Source organism: Neolamprologus multifasciatus, chromosome 17 (assembly GCF_963576455.1).
Source record: "Neolamprologus multifasciatus chromosome 17, fNeoMul1.2, whole genome shotgun sequence".
In the NCBI taxonomy this organism is placed as follows: domain Eukaryota; kingdom Metazoa; phylum Chordata; class Actinopteri; order Cichliformes; family Cichlidae; genus Neolamprologus; species Neolamprologus multifasciatus.
This window is the reverse complement of record NC_140455.1, coordinates 22,074,439-22,092,651: the sequence shown is the minus strand read 5'-3', so window position 1 is coordinate 22,092,651 and position 18,213 is coordinate 22,074,439. Positions and strand designations below refer to the sequence as shown.

At 41.8% G+C, this 18,213-nt stretch overlaps 1 protein-coding gene across 1 annotated transcript; it reads right to left on the bottom strand.

Annotated features, from left to right (window-relative positions):
• Nucleotides 1–489: 489 nt before the first annotated feature.
• On the bottom strand, nucleotides 490–18,143 carry parpbp (PARP1 binding protein). Its single transcript, XM_085137173.1, has 11 exons — nucleotides 18,032–18,143; nucleotides 16,447–16,602; nucleotides 13,438–13,674; nucleotides 13,216–13,320; nucleotides 10,969–11,139; nucleotides 10,701–10,855; nucleotides 7,999–8,182; nucleotides 7,666–7,847; nucleotides 6,591–6,690; nucleotides 1,379–1,565; nucleotides 490–818 (listed from the first exon to the last, which is right to left on the bottom strand). Exons 2-11 carry the CDS (start codon nucleotides 16,594–16,596, stop codon nucleotides 499–501), a joined length of 1,791 nt encoding a protein of 596 aa, XP_084993299.1. The 5' UTR covers nucleotides 16,597–16,602; nucleotides 18,032–18,143; the 3' UTR covers nucleotides 490–498.
• Between the last annotated feature and the right edge of the window lie 70 nt (nucleotides 18,144–18,213).

The window sequence follows — 18,213 nt, the reverse complement described above, 5'->3', positions numbered from 1 at the left end:
AAGAGTGGATGTAAATGGTAGAATCTTGAAAATAATTGAAAGGTAAAATTTACATACTAGCAGTGATGATATAAATTTTATTTCCAAGAAGGCGTTATTAGACTCATTTTAAAATTGATTAGTGATAAAGTGCAATGACCAGCTTGCTTTTCGCCTAACAATGTTGGACATTTTAGTGGCTAAGTAATATTATTTATACTTTTGACATTTTCAGAAAGAGTTAAATAACACTGTTGCGCACATTTTATACGAAGCCTCAGTGTAGCTTAGCATAAAAATATTTAACTCTTAACAGCAATCACTAAGTCACTAAAGATCACGTGATATTTTACCGTGTGCATGTGTGTATATATAAAATACTCAAGGTTAAACAAGATGACAAATGATTCTAAATGGCAGCCCAAGCTGGAGTATACTCGTAGTACACAAGCATTAGCTGCTTCATATAAATATCTGATAGAAAAGTCCTTATTGTGTCATCGTTAGTGCAAACACTGGTTAGACTCTGAAGAAACTGGTCAGCTTCCCTTGTCCAGCTATGAGCTTCTTCTTACTCAAGGCCTTGCTGCCATTTTTGCCAGGCATTTTGACTGATGTGCGAGTTGGCTGTTTCTTCTCCGGAGGCTCATTTTCAGATCCACCGTGTTGGTCAATATCCAGCTGCTTTCTCTTGTTACCCCTGCTTTGCATCTTAAAGCCAGTTCCCTTTCCATTAACCAGGCTTGCACCTAGTTTAGGGGCATTTCCACTTCTTTGCTCGAGAGCAGCCCCCCGCTGTATCTCACCCGGTGCCTTATTTGTACATTCAGAGGACTTGGCTGCAAATGTAAAAGAAAAACAAAAATGAAATAAATAATTAAAAAGCAAAAGTAAGTGTGACAAGTTGGTAGGGGGGAAAGGGAAAAATGTGATGAAATTGCTTACGTTAGCTGCTAGTTGAAGCAGGCTGTGTGTTTATTCTCTGAACCTGAATTTCAACATTTGTCATGTTAACCTGATGGAGCAGAGCCTGAATTCCCACGGAACAAAAAGCAGAAGGGGGAAATGGGCAAAAAGTCTGTACAAGAGTGTGTGCGTGTTTTGGTTTTTTACGACAGATGTGGGGGTGAGGAGGTTTTATAGAATGGGAATTAATTTAACAGCAAGTTGTAAGTACCAGTCCCACAACTGGGACTGGGAAAGCTCCAAGGCCGGAGCTGAGAAGGTGAGCCTGGGCCTCAGTCCAGCTGTGTGCCGTCAGAGGAAACAGAAGTCTGTTCCAGCAGATAAAATGCAGCACGTCTTGTTCTGACATTTGACATATTGTTGAGTACAAAAAAATAAAAGATGGTGGTGGGGTAGGGGGTGTAGCTTGTAAAGAAAAATAACAAACTTTTACCTTTTGTTGAGTCTTCCACATCAGAGCTACACCCATCATCCACAGATGTGGTGGTTTTAGCTTTGGGTGCTGGGTGCATGCAAGTGGGAACCTGGCTAGTGCTCGGGAAGTCCAGCACACGGTTGAGAGGGAGCTCTTCATCATTGTAAGTGCAGGCAAACTGGGATCGGATGACTCTCTCTCGGACCTGGAATAAATGCAAAACAACTTAAATCCAGCTGATATGGCGACTGGTGATCAGTATCAGCAACTCAGGGCAGGTGGCCGAGATTTTTCTGGCCCTTTCTTTTGGCGTTTTGAAACAAAGACCCCTTTAAGTACTTTTCCACTCTTGCTCAGCGAGTTTCAGCAGCTGGATCTGCTAATTAGCACTGAAGTACACAAACTACTTCTTTTTTTCCTTGCTCTGATATTGTAATCAAATGTATTATAGGCCAAACCTAAAAGGGAACATGCATATCTGCACTAAAATTCGTGGAAATCCAACCAACGGCAGTTAAGACATTTCACAGAAAGCACAACTTCTGTTGTGTTAAATCAGAAGAATTTTTGGCACATCTCAAAGAGGTTTTCTCTGGAGCTAAAGGAAAATTACCAGCGCTGCAATAAAGTTTTATTTTTTTTAAACCACTTTTGTTGAGTGGGGTTTCATGTACTCAAGTGTAATATTCTTTTCTTTTTATCATCAAGAAAATGCGTCAATTTCTGTCAAATAAGGTAGCACAAAACAGTCTTGCTTACATCTGAAGTAGCCCCAAAAAACGTGACTCAGAGCCAGAAAAAACACAATGTGTGAAAAGTTTGGGGATCACTAAAGTCATTAGCATCAATTACCATTATTAGGTCATTGTAATCCATCCAATAGTTGCTCAGATCTTTCAATAACAAAAACAATAAAAGGGTATGGTTTTTAATTAGGGGATAAGATTTCTGGCTTTTAAAGCATGTTTTATGTTGGGGTTTTTTTTTTGAACAACTAAAAGTTTAATATGTTGCTGAAATCCCAGAAATGAGAAAGATGAGATTTTCTTTTCTAGCCAACTGATATACTGTGCATTGCTCCTATCAATTACCACATCCTTTAAATAAAAAAAAAAGAAAAGAAAAAAAAGAAAGAAAAACCTAACAGCCAAGTTTCTATAACAAAGTGAATGATATTGAAGCCTACAATCCCAGCCCAGGGGCACACACAGATCCACAGCTTTTCATCCACTGTTTGATGTACGCCTGCTTGGGATTATCACAATCCAGGGATTTCACCCTTCAGGCCAATGGGCCACAGTAAGGAGAAGAAATGTGAGAGAGCAAAGCTTGGTGGGTCTGCGGAGCACAAAGGGGATCAAAGCCTTTGTGCTTCTCAAAAGAACTTCTTTAAAGAGGACCTAAAACAACAGAAAGCCCAGCACCGAGGCACACTTCAGTAACGGAGCTACTGGTTGCATGCTAATAAAACCTAAAGAAGATGGAAGGGGATGGAAGAGCTGCACGGCCAAACTATGACCCACAGAGAACATCTAATCCAATTACAACAGGTGGGAGCCTGACATGGCACCTTGTGGTCACATAGCCCTCATTCTTCCGAACACAAATGTCCTGAAATAACCTACGCGCACCGTTTGACCCAACACCTGACCAAAACATTCCTGATAGCATTTTCAAAAGCAGGTGCAAGCCATCTCTGCAGCTTTGTGTTCTGACATCTGCTTTTGTAGAAGTGAGAACAAAGCAGTAGCAGGTGCAGCGGCACCAGAGCTATATATAAAATAAAATGCATATATAGCTAAAAGTGAATGCACCTCATTTGAACATCGTTACTTGTGTCACAGAGGAGCAGGAGTTTTTCTCGTGTTTTTCAATGTTTTGATCATCTGTGGCAATAGTGGAAGGAAGAAAGAGGAGGAAAAGAAAAGAAAAAGACCTGGAAACAACCCAAAAGCAGAAACTAAATCTGTCCATCTCTGTGTGTGCCGGTTGACGTCAGTGCATGATGAAACCACTGGAGAAGTCTAGGATAAAGTAATTTAGCAGACAACAGGAAACAATAACCTTTCAAGTTTCCCTTGCTAGTCGAGTTACGCGACTGATATGGCATCTTCAAAGTGAAATTGATGCAGAAAGCTTCCGCTCACCGAGTTCAGGAAGCGGTGAGCTGCCCAGGGACCATTACAGCGCACTCAAACAGGAAGGCAGCCAGATTGTGGGGAGCTAAAATGACATCTGGTAGCACAATCAAATAAAGGAGCTATTTCACAAAATGTGTCTAGCATACATCTTCTAATAAGTGCTTCACACTTCATGTTTGCTTAAAGGATAATAGCTTGCAATTTAGAGCTGGGTGATGCAGAAGCACTACCCTAAAAATACCTTCTTACCACCACAAGAAAAATAAAATGGCATTATATTCTGAGAAATAAGTTTTGTGTCTTTTTTTTTTGTTGCTACAATCAATTTTCAGTTTCAGAAAATAGCATATTTTAGCAATTTGATCTGAGTATTACATTTTACTCAGTGTTACTCATAACAACAGTCACACTCTTTACCCTTAAATATAAAGCAATATTTTAAGGCAAAGACAATAATACAAACAAAACAGAAAACCACCAACAATCTTGATTCCCTATGAGCAAGCACTTTGGGCACAGTGGGAAGGAAAAACTCCCTTTTGACAGGAAGAAACCTCAGGCAGAATCAGGCTCATGGAGGTGCAGCCCTAATTGAGACCAGAAAGAAGGACAAACAACACACTAGGATTTAAGATGTAAAGTGTCTGGTGCACCGTCCGCATCACTGCGGCCGCAGCACCAATCCATCTGTCGATCTCCGGCTCCCTTCTCCCATCACTGGCAAACAAGACCTTGAGATACTTGAACTCCTCCACTTGGGGCAGGAACTCATCCCTGACCCGGAGTGTTGAGAACCATGGCCTCATGGCTGCTTTACACTCGGCTGCGAACCGTTCCAGTGCGAGCTGGAGGCCATCACCCAATGAAGCCAACAGAACCACATCATCCATGAAAAGCAGAGATGAGATTCTGAGGCCACCGAAGTGAAAGCCCTCCGCCACTTGGCTGCACCTAGAAATCATGTCCATAAAAATTACAAACAGAATCCGTGACAAAGGGAAGCCCTGGCGGAGCCCATCACCCACCGGGAATGAGTCCGACTTATTGCCGGCAATGCGAACCAAGCTCTTGCAACAGTTGTATAGTGATCGAATGGCCCGTAGCAATGGGCCAGACACCCCATACTCCCGCAACACCTCCCACAGGACACCCGAGGGACACAGTCGAATGCCTTCTCCAAGTCCACAAAACACATGTAGACTGGTTGGGCAAACTCCCATGCACCCTCAAGTATCCTTAAGAGGATAAAGAGCTGGTCCAGTGTTCCGCGACCAGGATGAAAACTGCATTGTTCCTCCTGTATCTGAGGTTTGACTAGCGGACGAACTCTCCTTTCCAGCACCCTGGCATAGACTTTCCCAGGGAGGCTGAGGAGTGTGATCCCCCTGTAGTTGGAGTACACCCTCCGGTCTCCCTTCTTAAAGATGGGAACCACCACCCCGGTCTGCCAGTCCAAGGGTACTGCCTCTGATCTCCACGCAACATTGTAGAGGCGTGTCAACCAGGAAACCCCTACAACCTCCAGAGCCTTCAGGAACTCGGGGCGAACCTCATCCACACCAGGGGCTCTGCCACCAAGGAGTTGTTTAACTGCCTCAGTGACCTTGCCCCCGGAAATTGGTGGGTCATCCCCCTCATCCCCAGACTCTGCTTCCTCCTCGGAAGACGTGTCAGTGGGATTAAGGAGGTACTTGAAGTATTCCTTCCACCGCCCGACAATTTTCTCAGCACTATACACAGTGCAGGTAGAGCACCGCTTTCCCCTCCTGAGACATCTGACGGTTTGCCAGAATCTCTTCAAGGCAGTCCAAGTCTTTTCCCATGGCCTCTCCGAACTCCTCCCACACCCGAGTTTTTGCCTCAGCCACTGCCCGAGCTGCATTCCACTTGGCCTGTCGGTACCTGTCAGCTGCCTCCGAAGTCCCACAGGCTAACCAAGCCCGATAGGACTCCTTCTTGAGCCTGGTGGCTCCCTTCACCTCAGGTGTCCACCATTTGGTTCGGGGGTTACCACCATGACAGACACCAACCACCTTGCGGCCGCAGCTCAATGCAGCAGCTTCGGCAATGGAGATGCTGAACATGGTCCATTCGGACTCAATGTCCCCAGTCTCCCTGGGAATGCAATGAAGCTCTGCCGGAGGTGTGCGTTGAAGATCTCATGGACTGGGGCCTCTGCTAGACGTTCCCAGCATACCCTCACTACGCGTTTAGGTGCACCGGGTCTGTCCAGCGTCCTCCCCCACCACCTGATCCAACTTACAGGACTTAAAGGATCTGTAGTTAACAGCTAATGTACAACATCTTGCCATCCATGCTAGATACCAGAGCACACCTTCAGGAGTCTAGTGGAGTCCATACCTCGACAGTTCAGGGCTGTTTTGGCAGCAAAAAGGGGCCAACACAATATTAGGCAGGTGGTCATAATGTGATGCTTGTGTGACTGAAGCGAGTGATAAACCAGCTAAACGTTTAACGTAAACACTCAACATGTTGTATCCCGACCAATATGAGGGACATCTATTGATCACAATGTACAATGATATCACATGATATCTGCATAAAAGGTGGACTTCCAGGTCCGAAAAGTGAAACCAACATGCAAGGGGCTCAAACCTGCATTCTTTTTGAAAGCCACCAGGGGGCGACTCTTATTGCTATAAAAGACTTCAGATGGGACATTCTGTGGGACAACTGCCCTTTGCCAAAGTCTCTGTAAACACTTTCCTTGTGAATTTATGGTCTCACTGACCTGTTTCAGTTTATACGGGATAAAAAAATTTGTAAATTTTAGTGATGCCAGTAGGTGCCAGAAAAGAGGATTTTCCAAGAAAACAGGCACTGTTAACAGGTTACTGGTTTGAATGCCCCATACATAACTTTTTCAGCACGCTCGAACCAACACTAAGAGCTAAAACCCAGCTGTGCAAACGGGAAGAGTGGAAGTCAGTTAAGATGTGAGCTTCAGCTAAGCAAATAAATAATATAAAACCAGGAAGAAATTACAGGATATAAAGACATTATTTTCAATGTTTGGACATCTGATTCAGTTTGGAGAGGTTCATATTTAGGATTTGGGGCTCTTGGACAAAGGGGCCCACGTTACCTTGGGTTTTGAGCAGGTCTAGTCGGCTCTGGACTCTGTTCTTTAGGGGTTCTGGAGAACATCCAGTAGACACTTCAGGGGATCTGAGGAGAGAGAGCCACAGCGAGAAGCAAAGAAAAGTTTCCAATAAATTAGAAAAGCTACAAGCTTACATGGCCACAGTAACCGAGAAATCTGCCTGCTATTTCTTCAAACACCGTTCTCCCTTTAAAACTCTCACCATGTAAAGATGTTTTCACTAGCATTAGCCGTGCAGTGTCACCCGCCCCTGTAGCCACAAACACAACCAGTGGCTGTATTATTTTTATTTCAGAGCAGATAAATTGTTCCACTGTGATGTGGGAGGATTTTCCTCCATACGGTTTCAGAGGAAAGTTGCACAGATCCATGTTGGCCTATTTTATATTTCAGGGGGATTCCCACTCTCACTGAACCCTGTGGTAGTGAAAAATGTCTTTACTTGATTCAGACTCAGATTCAGAGTTTACTGCAACAAATTAATCACAAATGTAATTATTCTCTCCTTTGGCATTATTGTGTCACTGACAAAGAACTGAGGAAAAAGAACTCAAGTGATGGTATTGCTTTGGAAAGAAACTCACATATTTGGACTCCTGGGATCAATAACCCATACAAAATATTATAAGAAGACCAGCAACATAAGTAAGCGCTCTTTACTGTGTTTGCACATGGCACTGAAGGAAATGGTAACAGTCACTTCATGAAATGTGGGTACTGCGCCACTAGAAATCTAATATTTGGATAAGACGATCAAATATTATTAAAAATTAAAACTAGATAACTTGATATTGTATTTTTGTTTCACTTCTTTAAAAGCAATTTTTTGGTTGACCTTAAAACCTACTATTAGTCAAACTCCCCTAAATTTACTTTTATTTTACTATTATAACCTTTCTTCTAGAGGTCATCACGTAATGTAGTAAGTCAGGCCTGCTTTAATTCTTAATTTTGCCAAATGTAGCCTTAATATTTATTTTAACCAACTAAAAATGCAGATATCAGATTTTGAGTGACCTGCAGAATTAACAGGAACCAACCTGAACAGCGTGAGGACGCAGGTCCCCTCTGCTTCACCGAGGACGGGCTGATCCTCGGACAGCAGGTCGGCCTTGTTTCGACACGGAGGAGTCAGGGCTTCTTCATCCAGCAGCGCCATCAGCACCTTCACAGTGTCACGACCTCCGTATGCTGTAGCGTGATTGACTGCATACGCTTTTGGCTGGGGGTGAAGACCAACATAACTACAGTCACAGCTCTGCCAGATGGTGAACAGACAGTGAAACATGAAGTGGGTTCAATGTATGGACTTGTGGCGAGAAGGAAAAGCCCAGAGTGGAGCCAGCTGGCTGAAAGCAGAGGTTATACATTACCCTTGCAGGACTTATCCCTGTCCCGCTTCCATTAGCAGACTGCTTCTGGATCTGGTGTAGCTGGCAGATCCTCTCCTTTAGCTCCTGTGCAGTCTCCTCAGCAGCAGCGTACACGGCATCTCCGCTGCTGCGACCCTTCACCAACACCGCCCTGATGGCGGTCACCAGCCTGGCTCCACATACACTGGGAAGTCAACAAAGTGACAAGTGAACAAGAAATGAGCTACAGGAAGAGAAGAAACGCTGAATAACTTTGGAAAGGAGTAGATTCTTTCTAATGCGGGACACACAGTGGTTTTCATCTGGATGGAGTAAACAGTCTTCAAGAGTTCAGCCAACATTTGCCAGCATGAATAACGCTCTCGCAGAAAAGCCGGGGCTTTAGTCTGAATGTCTTTAAAAGATATACTGCTTCTTCACTTTCAATTAATTGGACACTGAATTTCAGGGCTCAGAGTAATTGTTGCAGCATTAACATCCAGTAGAGCTTTATTTCACTATAGCAGAGTTTTGCCAATGTTAACAGTTATATGGTCACTGCACTCCGGTCTGATTCTCCTCTTTATGTCGCAGTTTGGGGGGGGGGGGGGGGGGGGGGATGTTGATCCGTGTTTGTCTCCACAGTATGTCCAAAAATCATAGCAACATATCGCTTATGTAAGTTTCAAACAGTCAAGTGCACCAAAATGTTTTGGTGGCGAGGCGGTGGTCCAAACCTGACCCGGCTCTGATGCGAGGGAGCGAAGCGCGCCCTCAGTAACAGAATCATTTGGGAAAACAGATGTTCGCTGAACAAGGGGCCCTGAACTCGCCACAGAAGGTGTTTGTATGAGGAAATACGGTACTCCACTGAGAGCGTAAAGGCACTGCCTGTTGAAAGACACACGTTGGCTGTGATCATCAGCATCTCATCAGACGGGAGTTCTCAACGGCCCGCGTGAACTGAGAACCCTCAGAAGAGCAGCGAGAGTTGAACACGGTGCTGCACAAACATCGTGTGTTGTTATGGCTTGAGCGAATCCGCCGTTGCTACTGGAACTGCTTACAAAAGGCTCCTTCTGCAGCTTCAGCTCAAAGCTCACATGATTGAACTGCTAAATTATTTGTGATAGCCACTTCTGTTGTGGTGCCAGATGCTTTGACGTCTAAAATAATCTGTAACAGTATGGAGAGTGATCTGTGGAGCTCCAGGTTTGATGATAGTTCATCAAAGTGAGCGAAGCAAACACACGGGGAACAAGTTATTTAACAAAGATGGGCTTTGATGTAGCAAAGATGAACATGCTTTAGCAATCCAAATGTTATCATGCTTAGATGGGAGTCATTACAGGGATTTTGGGAGGAAATAATAAGAAGCAGTGGGGGGACAGGTGGATTTTATGATCACAGGTGTGATTTCAGCACACAGTCTGATCCGCCCTGCTACAAATATTCCCACCAGTCGTAGCAGCGCACTGCCAAATCCTTGAATTCACAAGAACTGAGTCAGCTCTTCCAGAAAGGAAGCAGGATTTAACCTGAACTGAAGTGGAGAAATTCAAAGAAAAATCCAATCCAATTATAAATCACAAGTTTCACTGTGTTGACTTCAGCTGACGCCAGGTGCTCAGCTTTTCTTGGAATCTCTGCATTCTCCTCATCAGCTTAGGATGACTCTGGATATGAAATACATGTGTGTGTACTATAAAAGCACAAGCTATTAAATACTGTAGAACAATTTGAAATTATTAGGTATTTGAAACTGAAAACCTTTTTCGGGGTTCCCTCAGGTCAATAAAAGTAAAGAAATCTGTTACTTATATTGCATGATTCAAATATTTTTAGTCATGCTTAAACATTAACACAGAAACACACAACAGTATGTGTGTTACAGTAAACTAGGGGAAAAAAAGACAAATTCTTTTACATGATTTTTAAGGTGTTCTAGAAACGATTACCTGAAAAAATAATTAAAGACACAGCTCTCTGACAAAAAAACCCAAAACAAAACAACAAAAAAAACCATTTACTTCAATGCCCACTTTATACAAAAGATTCAGATTTCAAAAACATTTGTTGTTAATATGTTGTTTAAGAAGACTATTAATTAACTGCTACTTACATAAAAAATACTATATATGTGTGAATGACATGAAGTGATATAGCTCGCCTCACAATGTAATTAACATTAAACTAAGCAGATGCTTATGCTAAGCTTACAAGCTGTAAACATAAAGTAGGAAACATAATTCATCTTGTGTCAAATGATAGCAAATGTGTGATAATTTATAGGTTAAGAGGCACTAAAAACTATGTTATTCAGACTACAGCGTTTTGATAAAGCTAGAGTAGCGTGTTATGTTGGTATTTAGATATTATGTGAAACTAAGCGAAGCTGCTAGCTATAAGTTCAAAAAAAATTGAAGAAAAAAAAAGTTCAATGTTAAAAAAAATTTATGGTTGAGAAAAAAAAAAAAGTATGAACAATTTAGTTTTTCTGTTGTTGAAAATCTAAGTGATGCCTGATGTATTTATAACTTCTATTGCAATTTGACTTCAATTCTTTAGAAAACAAAGAATTTTCAGTTCAGGTGATAGAGTGCATCTCAACTTCCCGACATTTACATTTAGTTCTGTCTCAACGGTGGACGCGTCTCAAACATGTCAAACTAAGCAGCAAGACAGGGAGCAAGTGGAAGCCTGGATCAAACAGTTCTGTGTACCTTGGGTCGGGGATCTCCCCCAGTATTTCTTCCAGGTTGTCTACAAACTGGACAAAGTCAGACAGGCCTTTGACATGTTTTCTCAGTGGGTCAGATTCAGCTGGAGCATAGCCCTTCCCTCCAAGCTGGAGAGCCCTAACGAAAGACGTCACGGCCTGCAAAAGAAAAAAAAAAAGAAAAAAAAAAAAGCATGAGAACGACCCAGATGTTGCACCAGAGAGGATTACTCTCATTTACTTGAGCACATAATGACTGGGGGTGTTCTTACCAAGAACAGAGAAGTGTTGCTGTTGTGTGCAGCATGCTTGATGTCTGTAAACGCCTGCCGTCCAAGACTGTGACTGGGAACGTCGAGGATTAGCGCCAAGGCGATGTCGTTCTTGGCGTTTACCAGCAAATTCAGATAGGAGCAGAAAACGCGTCTCACAGCCATTTTCACCTACAGACAAATAGAAAACACACAAGACCAAAGACTTTTACATTTTAATAAATGCCGTCAACGGTTCCCCAAGATTATAAGGGAAGCTAACAGAAAGTCTATTAAATCTTAAACTGGGTAATGTGTTTGAGGTGCGTTTTTGGCTGCATCCTCTCATTGGTATTATGACATTCAAAGGCTAATGAACAGTTAACGTCATGACATTAATGCAAGTGCTTAACCAGCACTTTGGAAATTTTGGGTTTTGTTTACTTACATGTCACTAAACAAGAAAGAAGCGTAGAAAACAACTTCATTTTTCAGAATTTGAGAAAAGAAGGTAAAAATGAGCAATGATCCTTTACCCTAACCCGATTGCAGAAACTGCTGTAAACTTGCACTGCAATCTGACTCATGATGTAACTACACATTGTGTCAACCCTCCTCAAACAACTGTGATTAGCCAACTCAGTACCATCGTTTCCTCAAGTACATTTCCTGCAACTTCTACTTCAAATAGATTGGAAGGGTATGGGTCAACTTGAAGACAGAAAAATCAGCGCATTCTAGTGATTTGGTAGCAGAATTGAAAAGCAACAGAGGTACAGTAGGAACAAATGTGAATACCGTTTCATATTATATTCATACTTTTCTCAATTGGTCAGAAGGGAGGTGTCCTTCTTGGCCAGTGTATTTAAATATGGTGGTGGAAGACAGTGGCTGCACACCTGCTCCTATGCATTTATAATAGATTATAAGTGTAGTTTGTTGGAAGACATAACTACACAATGTATATTTATCCTTTCCTTTGAATTAAATAACCTCAAAAGGTTACTGACTGCTGGTGCCAAGGAGACTGGAAACAGGCCCAATCAATAGGCCAGGCACCTAATAGATACAGTTAAACCTTCAGCTCCCTTGTTTCCCCCAGTGACCATACCAGATAGAGCCACATAGAGTTGTGTCTCCTCATTGTTTTAAACTGAGGATGTTCTAGGTGTAAGGTGAGTGTGTTAGCCACTACATCATAGATGGCAGCTAGGTATCATGTTTACAAATCTCTCCCCTGCCTTGATATTACAATAGTTTAAGAAAAAAGGCTACAATTAACATTAAAAACTAGAGCTGAAGGAAAAAATAAAAAATTTACCTGGAGGCAATATTTTAAACTCAAAATGAAATAAAACAAAATCTTATATTAGTACCTCTGTTTTTTTGTTTTTTTTTATTGTTTTAAGACCAAACAAACCATCCATCAGTTATATTGTAAGGTGATAGACAGAAAATCCCAACAACCAGATGGTCTCCTATGAACATGATTTTGGCAACAACGAGGAGAAAGAACTCCCTTTCAACAGGTATAGACCACCTCCCATGACTAGTTTAGGGGTAAGGGGCTAGAGATATCACTGAAACAAAAATGTACGGATTTGTTATCTGCTGTATTAGTTTGCTATTCTGCAGCCAAACAAAGCAGAGACTCCAGGAAGTTACTGGAACCAGACAAGAAAGCGGGAAATTATTTTTATTTCATTATTTATATTAAAACAGCAGATAATCTCTCCGTGTCTGCTTTTACTTCTGCTAAGCAAACCAGCAACAACATTTACTTTAGTAAAAACCTTCGGTCTGAAATGTCCAAACAGGAAAGTAGCTTTAGTTCCCGAGTAAAACGGCTACAAACAGCAGCTGGCATCGCTCCAGTAAAAAATGACATCAGCACAGCAAGCCTCCTCTCTAAAACCCCATAAATTTGCAAGGGGCAGAAGAGACCAGCAAAGAGACTGTGTTACAGAAGCTCCTGTGTCGTGTTTTAAACATCTGCCTGGTAATTGAATTCACATTGCACCCTTAAATCTGAGTGATGTGATATAGAGCTCCTGTCAATAAGAGCAGGATGGATTCCAGACAGAAATTACACTGAAGGCTGGGAAAGTAAAAGCATGGATTACTGCCTGCAGGAGAGAAGCATTTCATATTACTAAAACAGCAATATTCAAAGGCAGAAGGCAAAGTGGAAATAAAGGATTTCTTGTGGGAGTTTATGAAGGGAGATGCACCTTTCACTGAAGCAGAAAAAACACAGTTGGGCCCTACCTGTGAGCTGCAGGACCTGCCTTTACCAGATGGGGTTGACGGGACTGAGGAGACTGGCAACTCTGGGACTTCCACGTTGCCCGATAGGAACTCAAACAGCTGGATCTTGGCAAAAGAATTTACAAAGGGGAGAGGGGATAAACCGATTGGCCTTATCTCCAACTGTGTAGCCAGTGTGATCATCCACAATCAACATCATCAGCCTGATTTCAACCAGCTCACCGGGCTCACAGGCTCCTCTGGATCAGAGTCCACCAGCCTCAGCTGTTTGTACATGAAGAGGAGATCAACCAGGTCGATGGTGTTGGAGCGTTTCAGGAACGACTCGTATGCCTTCACAATGAGATCATAGTTCTCCAGGCGTACAGAGCTGGGGGGCAGCAGGTGAAGTTTGTCTAACAATAAGTGTTTCCAGGCCATCAGGACATCACTCAGAGCCACTTTGAACTCTCCGCCATGCTGTCACAGGAAGAGAGAAAGCAGCATGCGCAATTACAAACAGCCTGGAAACAATCAGTTCAAAAGCAAAGAGACCTTCTGCAGCCGTCCAAAAATAAGCCATGAGTGGTCTCACCCGGAAACCTGCAGTAATGTCATCAGTTATAGACGTGATGACAGTCGGCCTGATGGTTCAATTGAACTATGCCGTGATGATGATGTGAAATGGGCTCACACAACCTCGCTTTTACGACACCGGATAACAGACACACTGTATATTTTTCCTCCTTAATTCCATTTATTTTCCATTTTGCGAAAGAGGAAATTCATCAGTTGCTCGAAACTGCCGTTAGCCTCACCTTCAAAATTCAACTTTATCCTAAATGAGTCCAGAAACATTTAAAAAAAAAAAGAAAAAAAAAAAAAGAAAAAGAGTATCCTCAGAGCGACTGAGAGTGAAGCGTGAAAGGCTGGGTTTACAACATGGCTGCTGTCACAGAATAGTACGTTTCAATTCAGTTTTAATTTTCCAGCACCAACTCACAATAGATCAACTCAAAGCTCTTTATATTGGCAAGTGTCAGAAACATCCAACAAGACGAGATTGCCCGTAAGCAAGCATTTGTGACAGTGGGAAGGAAGAACTCCCTTTTAACAGGAAGAAAACTCCAGCTGAGCCAGGCTAACACAGGGGCAGCCATCTGCCATTATTGGGGAGGCAGAAAAAAATTAAGAAAAAGAGAAGAGAAAAGTTAATGCCATGCAGCAGAGTGCATCATGAGAAGTCCCCCACCAGCCTGAGCCTACACCAGCTCAACTAACAACTTATTCAGGTTCACCTGATGCAGCCATAACCATGCTTTACCAAATCATTATCAAAAGTAAGAGTTTGAAGCCTATTCTTAAAACAGAGCCTGTCTCCTGAACCCAAACTGGGAACTGGTTCCATAGTGGAGGAGCCTGAAAGCTGAAGGCTCTGCGTGAGATTGAAGGAATACAACAGTCTGGAAGTACTAAATAAATGAACTAGTTTTTCAGCGTCACTCTGAGACAGGATGTTTCTATTTTAACAAATATTGTGCAGATTAAAGAAAACAGTCCTACATATTTGTTTAATATGTGCAGCAAAGGATATATCCTGTTATAAAATGGCTCCAAGATTTCTCAGAGTGTTACTGGATAGCCTGACCCTTTTGCTAAATAAAGGGCCTAAAATGCAAATTATTGGTTATTGGTTTACCAACCTTGGGCTATCAGAATTACTGCATTTCAGCTACTTTAACTTTACTTTTAGATGGAATTTTTTTTTTTTTTTTTTTTTTTTAAAATAGGCATTTTTAAACTATAGAGGAACAAAGCTGATCAGCCACAGCATGAAATTATGGGAAAGTGTAGTGGAAGCTCGATTAAGAATGGAGGTGATGATTTGCGAGTGGCAGTAAGGTCTCGTGCCAGGAAAGAGCACTTTGAAAGTCAGACGTAGACCCATTGAGACTTTGTGGATTTAGTCAAAGCATGTGGTGAGGGAGGAGGTGAGTTACTGCATGAGGAACTAAGAAGTAGCAAATGGCACACATGAGGGCAATGAGGTGGGATAGGTGGTTTCAAGGTAGAGGTGAGACTGCATCAAGGGTCATCTGTGTGACCTGTCCTTTATAGATATGAATCAGATCAGTAAAAGTATTTTAACCTCTTAAGCCCCAACGCCCCCTGATACGGGGGCAAAAAGCAGGAGATCAGGTAGGCTTGGGGCTTAAGAGGTTAAAGTGTATGAATAAATGAATCAAGTCCAGAACCGTATTACTTAAAACTGAGTAACTTTGAGGTGGTGGTGCAACATTTTAATAAACCCATTTTAAACTGCATTTTACATCCAATCTCTTTTTGTAGTTTATGTGTATTCCTTGTGGTCTAACAACAACAAAGCTGTGGAAGAAATCAAGATACATGTTGTGTATTATTTGTGCAAAAATGATGCAATCATGAAAAAAGCCCATCAGCTACGCAGTCTGAAAACCTTTCGACTGGTACTTTGGGTCAATGCGTGACTTTTGTGGCTTGTGAAAATAAGGAGCAGGCTGATGGGAGATCTCATCTAGAGAAGAGGCATTCAAATCAGTGAGACTGAGAGTAAGTGCATGCAGGTGAAAGAAAAAGGAGCACAGAAGAGAACGAGTTGGTGAAGATGAATTTGAATATTTGTGGTCAACTGTTCAAAGCAGCAGCAGGGTGGAGGAGATGGATGAGAATATAAGGAGAAGGGTTAGAAGATGTCATGTGGCTTAGAGACAGTCACTCAGCTGGATGCAGCTGAGTTAAAGATGCTACGTTTGTGATTGAGTAGGACTGTTAGGGAAGAGTGCAGAAAGGTGGGTTATTTAAGATCTCCATGTTTTCAATCATTATCCAACACCAGCCTCTTATGTTGCTCACAAAAATACAAATGAATAAATAATAAGCACATAAAAATAAAGCTACTATTTGTGGTAGAGTGTAGAGGATGAATTCAGAAGTATGACAGCCTGAGGAGATAAACTGATCTGACGCCTGGAAGTTCGGCAGCTGATACTTCTGTATCACTTGCCAGATGGCAGCCTGGCTTACAGGCTGTGCCTGGTGTTGTCTTTTCATATCCTTTGAGCTCTGCGCAAATTAGAGGAGGATGCTAAAGATGGAGCTGGCAGGCAGGGGGGGAAACTGGAAGGCCACAGATGAGGTTGATGAAGGTGGTGAGAGAGGACAGATACAAATAGAAATCCATAATCTGTGGTATTTTCAGGGTGTTAGGGTTACCTTTTTATTCACTTCTGCCATGGCCACCTGCAGCACCATAAGCATGCCATCTGCTCCATGAATGGTGGTCCTCTCAGACTGTAAGACCCGGTGACACTCCCTCTTGAAGGTTTTCACCATCAGCTTGAGTCGGTCTCCTACACCCTCCATTATTCCCTTAAATAAAAGCAACAAAAAATTATCAATATCTATTTTAATTCTATCGCACATTTAAATGCAACAAAGTTGACCAATGTGCTTTACAATTAAATAAGAACAAGAGAAAACATTAAAATTGCCTCATCTTATATAAATAAGATGAGGCAATGACAATGTATTAACATAAAAACAAAACAAGCCTGATGTTAAACGGAACTTGATTTAAAAGCCAACGTAAAAGAAAAAGTGTGTTTTAAGATGTGATTTGAAAGACTGTGTAGATTCTGAAGTATGAATATCATATGGCAAGTGAGGTGAAGTGATGTGTACCTACATTCTAATACCTGTTAAAAGACATGCAGCAGCATTTTGGACTAACTGCAAGCGATGGAGAGATGAGTGTTGACGACCCAAATAGAGAAAACTGCGGTAGTCCAGTTTAGAGGTGATGAAGGCATGAATATGTTTTTCTAGGTCTTTAGGAGGAAGATGATGCTTCGCAATTTCACGTAACTGATTAAAAACCGATTTCACAACTGTGGACGCTTGCTTCTCTAATTTAAAAGAGCCATCTAAAAACATGCCGAGATTTCTTACAGTGTGGGAATGATGACAAGCAAGAGGACCAAGGGTATCAGTTATCCAAAAGGGGCATGACTTCCAAAAACAATAACTTCAGTCCTATTTCCATTTAGGGCGAGAAAATTGTGTGTTAACCACTCTTTAACATTATGTAGGCAGTTAAGCAGAGGGTGAAGGGGGACAGAGACATACAGTTTCAAGGGGAAGTAAATTTGGATGTCATCAGTATAACAGTGAAAGGGAATGTGTATTTCCTGAAAATGGATCCCAAAGGTATCATGTATAAAAAAGCAGAGAGTTGGATCCAAAACAGACTCCAGTGGCACACCACAACAAATAGGGGGAGTATTTCCCAATAGCAACAGAAAAAGACCTGATAGGTATGATTTAAACCATGATAAAACTGTGCCTTTAAGACCAACGACATGGTCAAGTCTGATAAAAATAATGTTATGAATAACTGTGTCAAAGGCGGCAGTCAAATCTAAAAGAACTAAAGCAACAGAACAACCTTAGTCGACAGAGCTTCCTTGAAAAGGCGAGAAGGAAGAATATCCTGAGGGGAATTCGAAGGTCTTAAGTTATTGATTGCTTCCTTTAAGACAGGAAAAAGTCACTGGAAAAATAAAACAACAAAAAAAAAAACAACATCTCATACATATAGGTCTTTAAATACAGAAAGACATACCTGGAATTAATTTAAAGACTTTCATACAGGGACTCAGCGGCATGTAACACCTTCGATAACTTGTAAGTATTTCACAACAAAAATGTGTCCACATTTTACATCTACAACTATATACATACATATAACACAGCGTTTATTCACTTTACATTAAAAAAAGACTGATTAAACAACGCAAACCTCTTAAATTGCTGCAGTCTTCCAAGAGCACACAACCACGACACAAAGCAGCTGTTTTGAAATTTTAAATTGCCGATGACGTTGTTGTGTTTTGTCCAATCACCTCTCAGCAAATAGCGGGGGTGAGATTTTTCTTTTCGTAGAGATATTCAATTCTAAAACTCGACAGCTAGCTATAAGTT

Excerpts from the sequence above, each read along its gene's own strand:
- parpbp (XM_085137173.1), bottom strand. The coding sequence starts at position 16,596 with ATGGAGGGTGTAGGAGACCGACTCAAGCTGATGGTGAAAACCTTCAAG. Across the intron at positions 13,675-16,446 it reads TGGCAGAAGTGAATAAAAAG|CATGGCGGAGAGTTCAAAGT; the intron begins GTAACCCTAACA and ends TTCCTGTGACAG. Across the intron at positions 7,848-7,998 it reads CAGGGATAAGTCCTGCAAGG|CCAAAAGCGTATGCAGTCAA; the intron begins GTAATGTATAAC and ends CTTCACCCCCAG.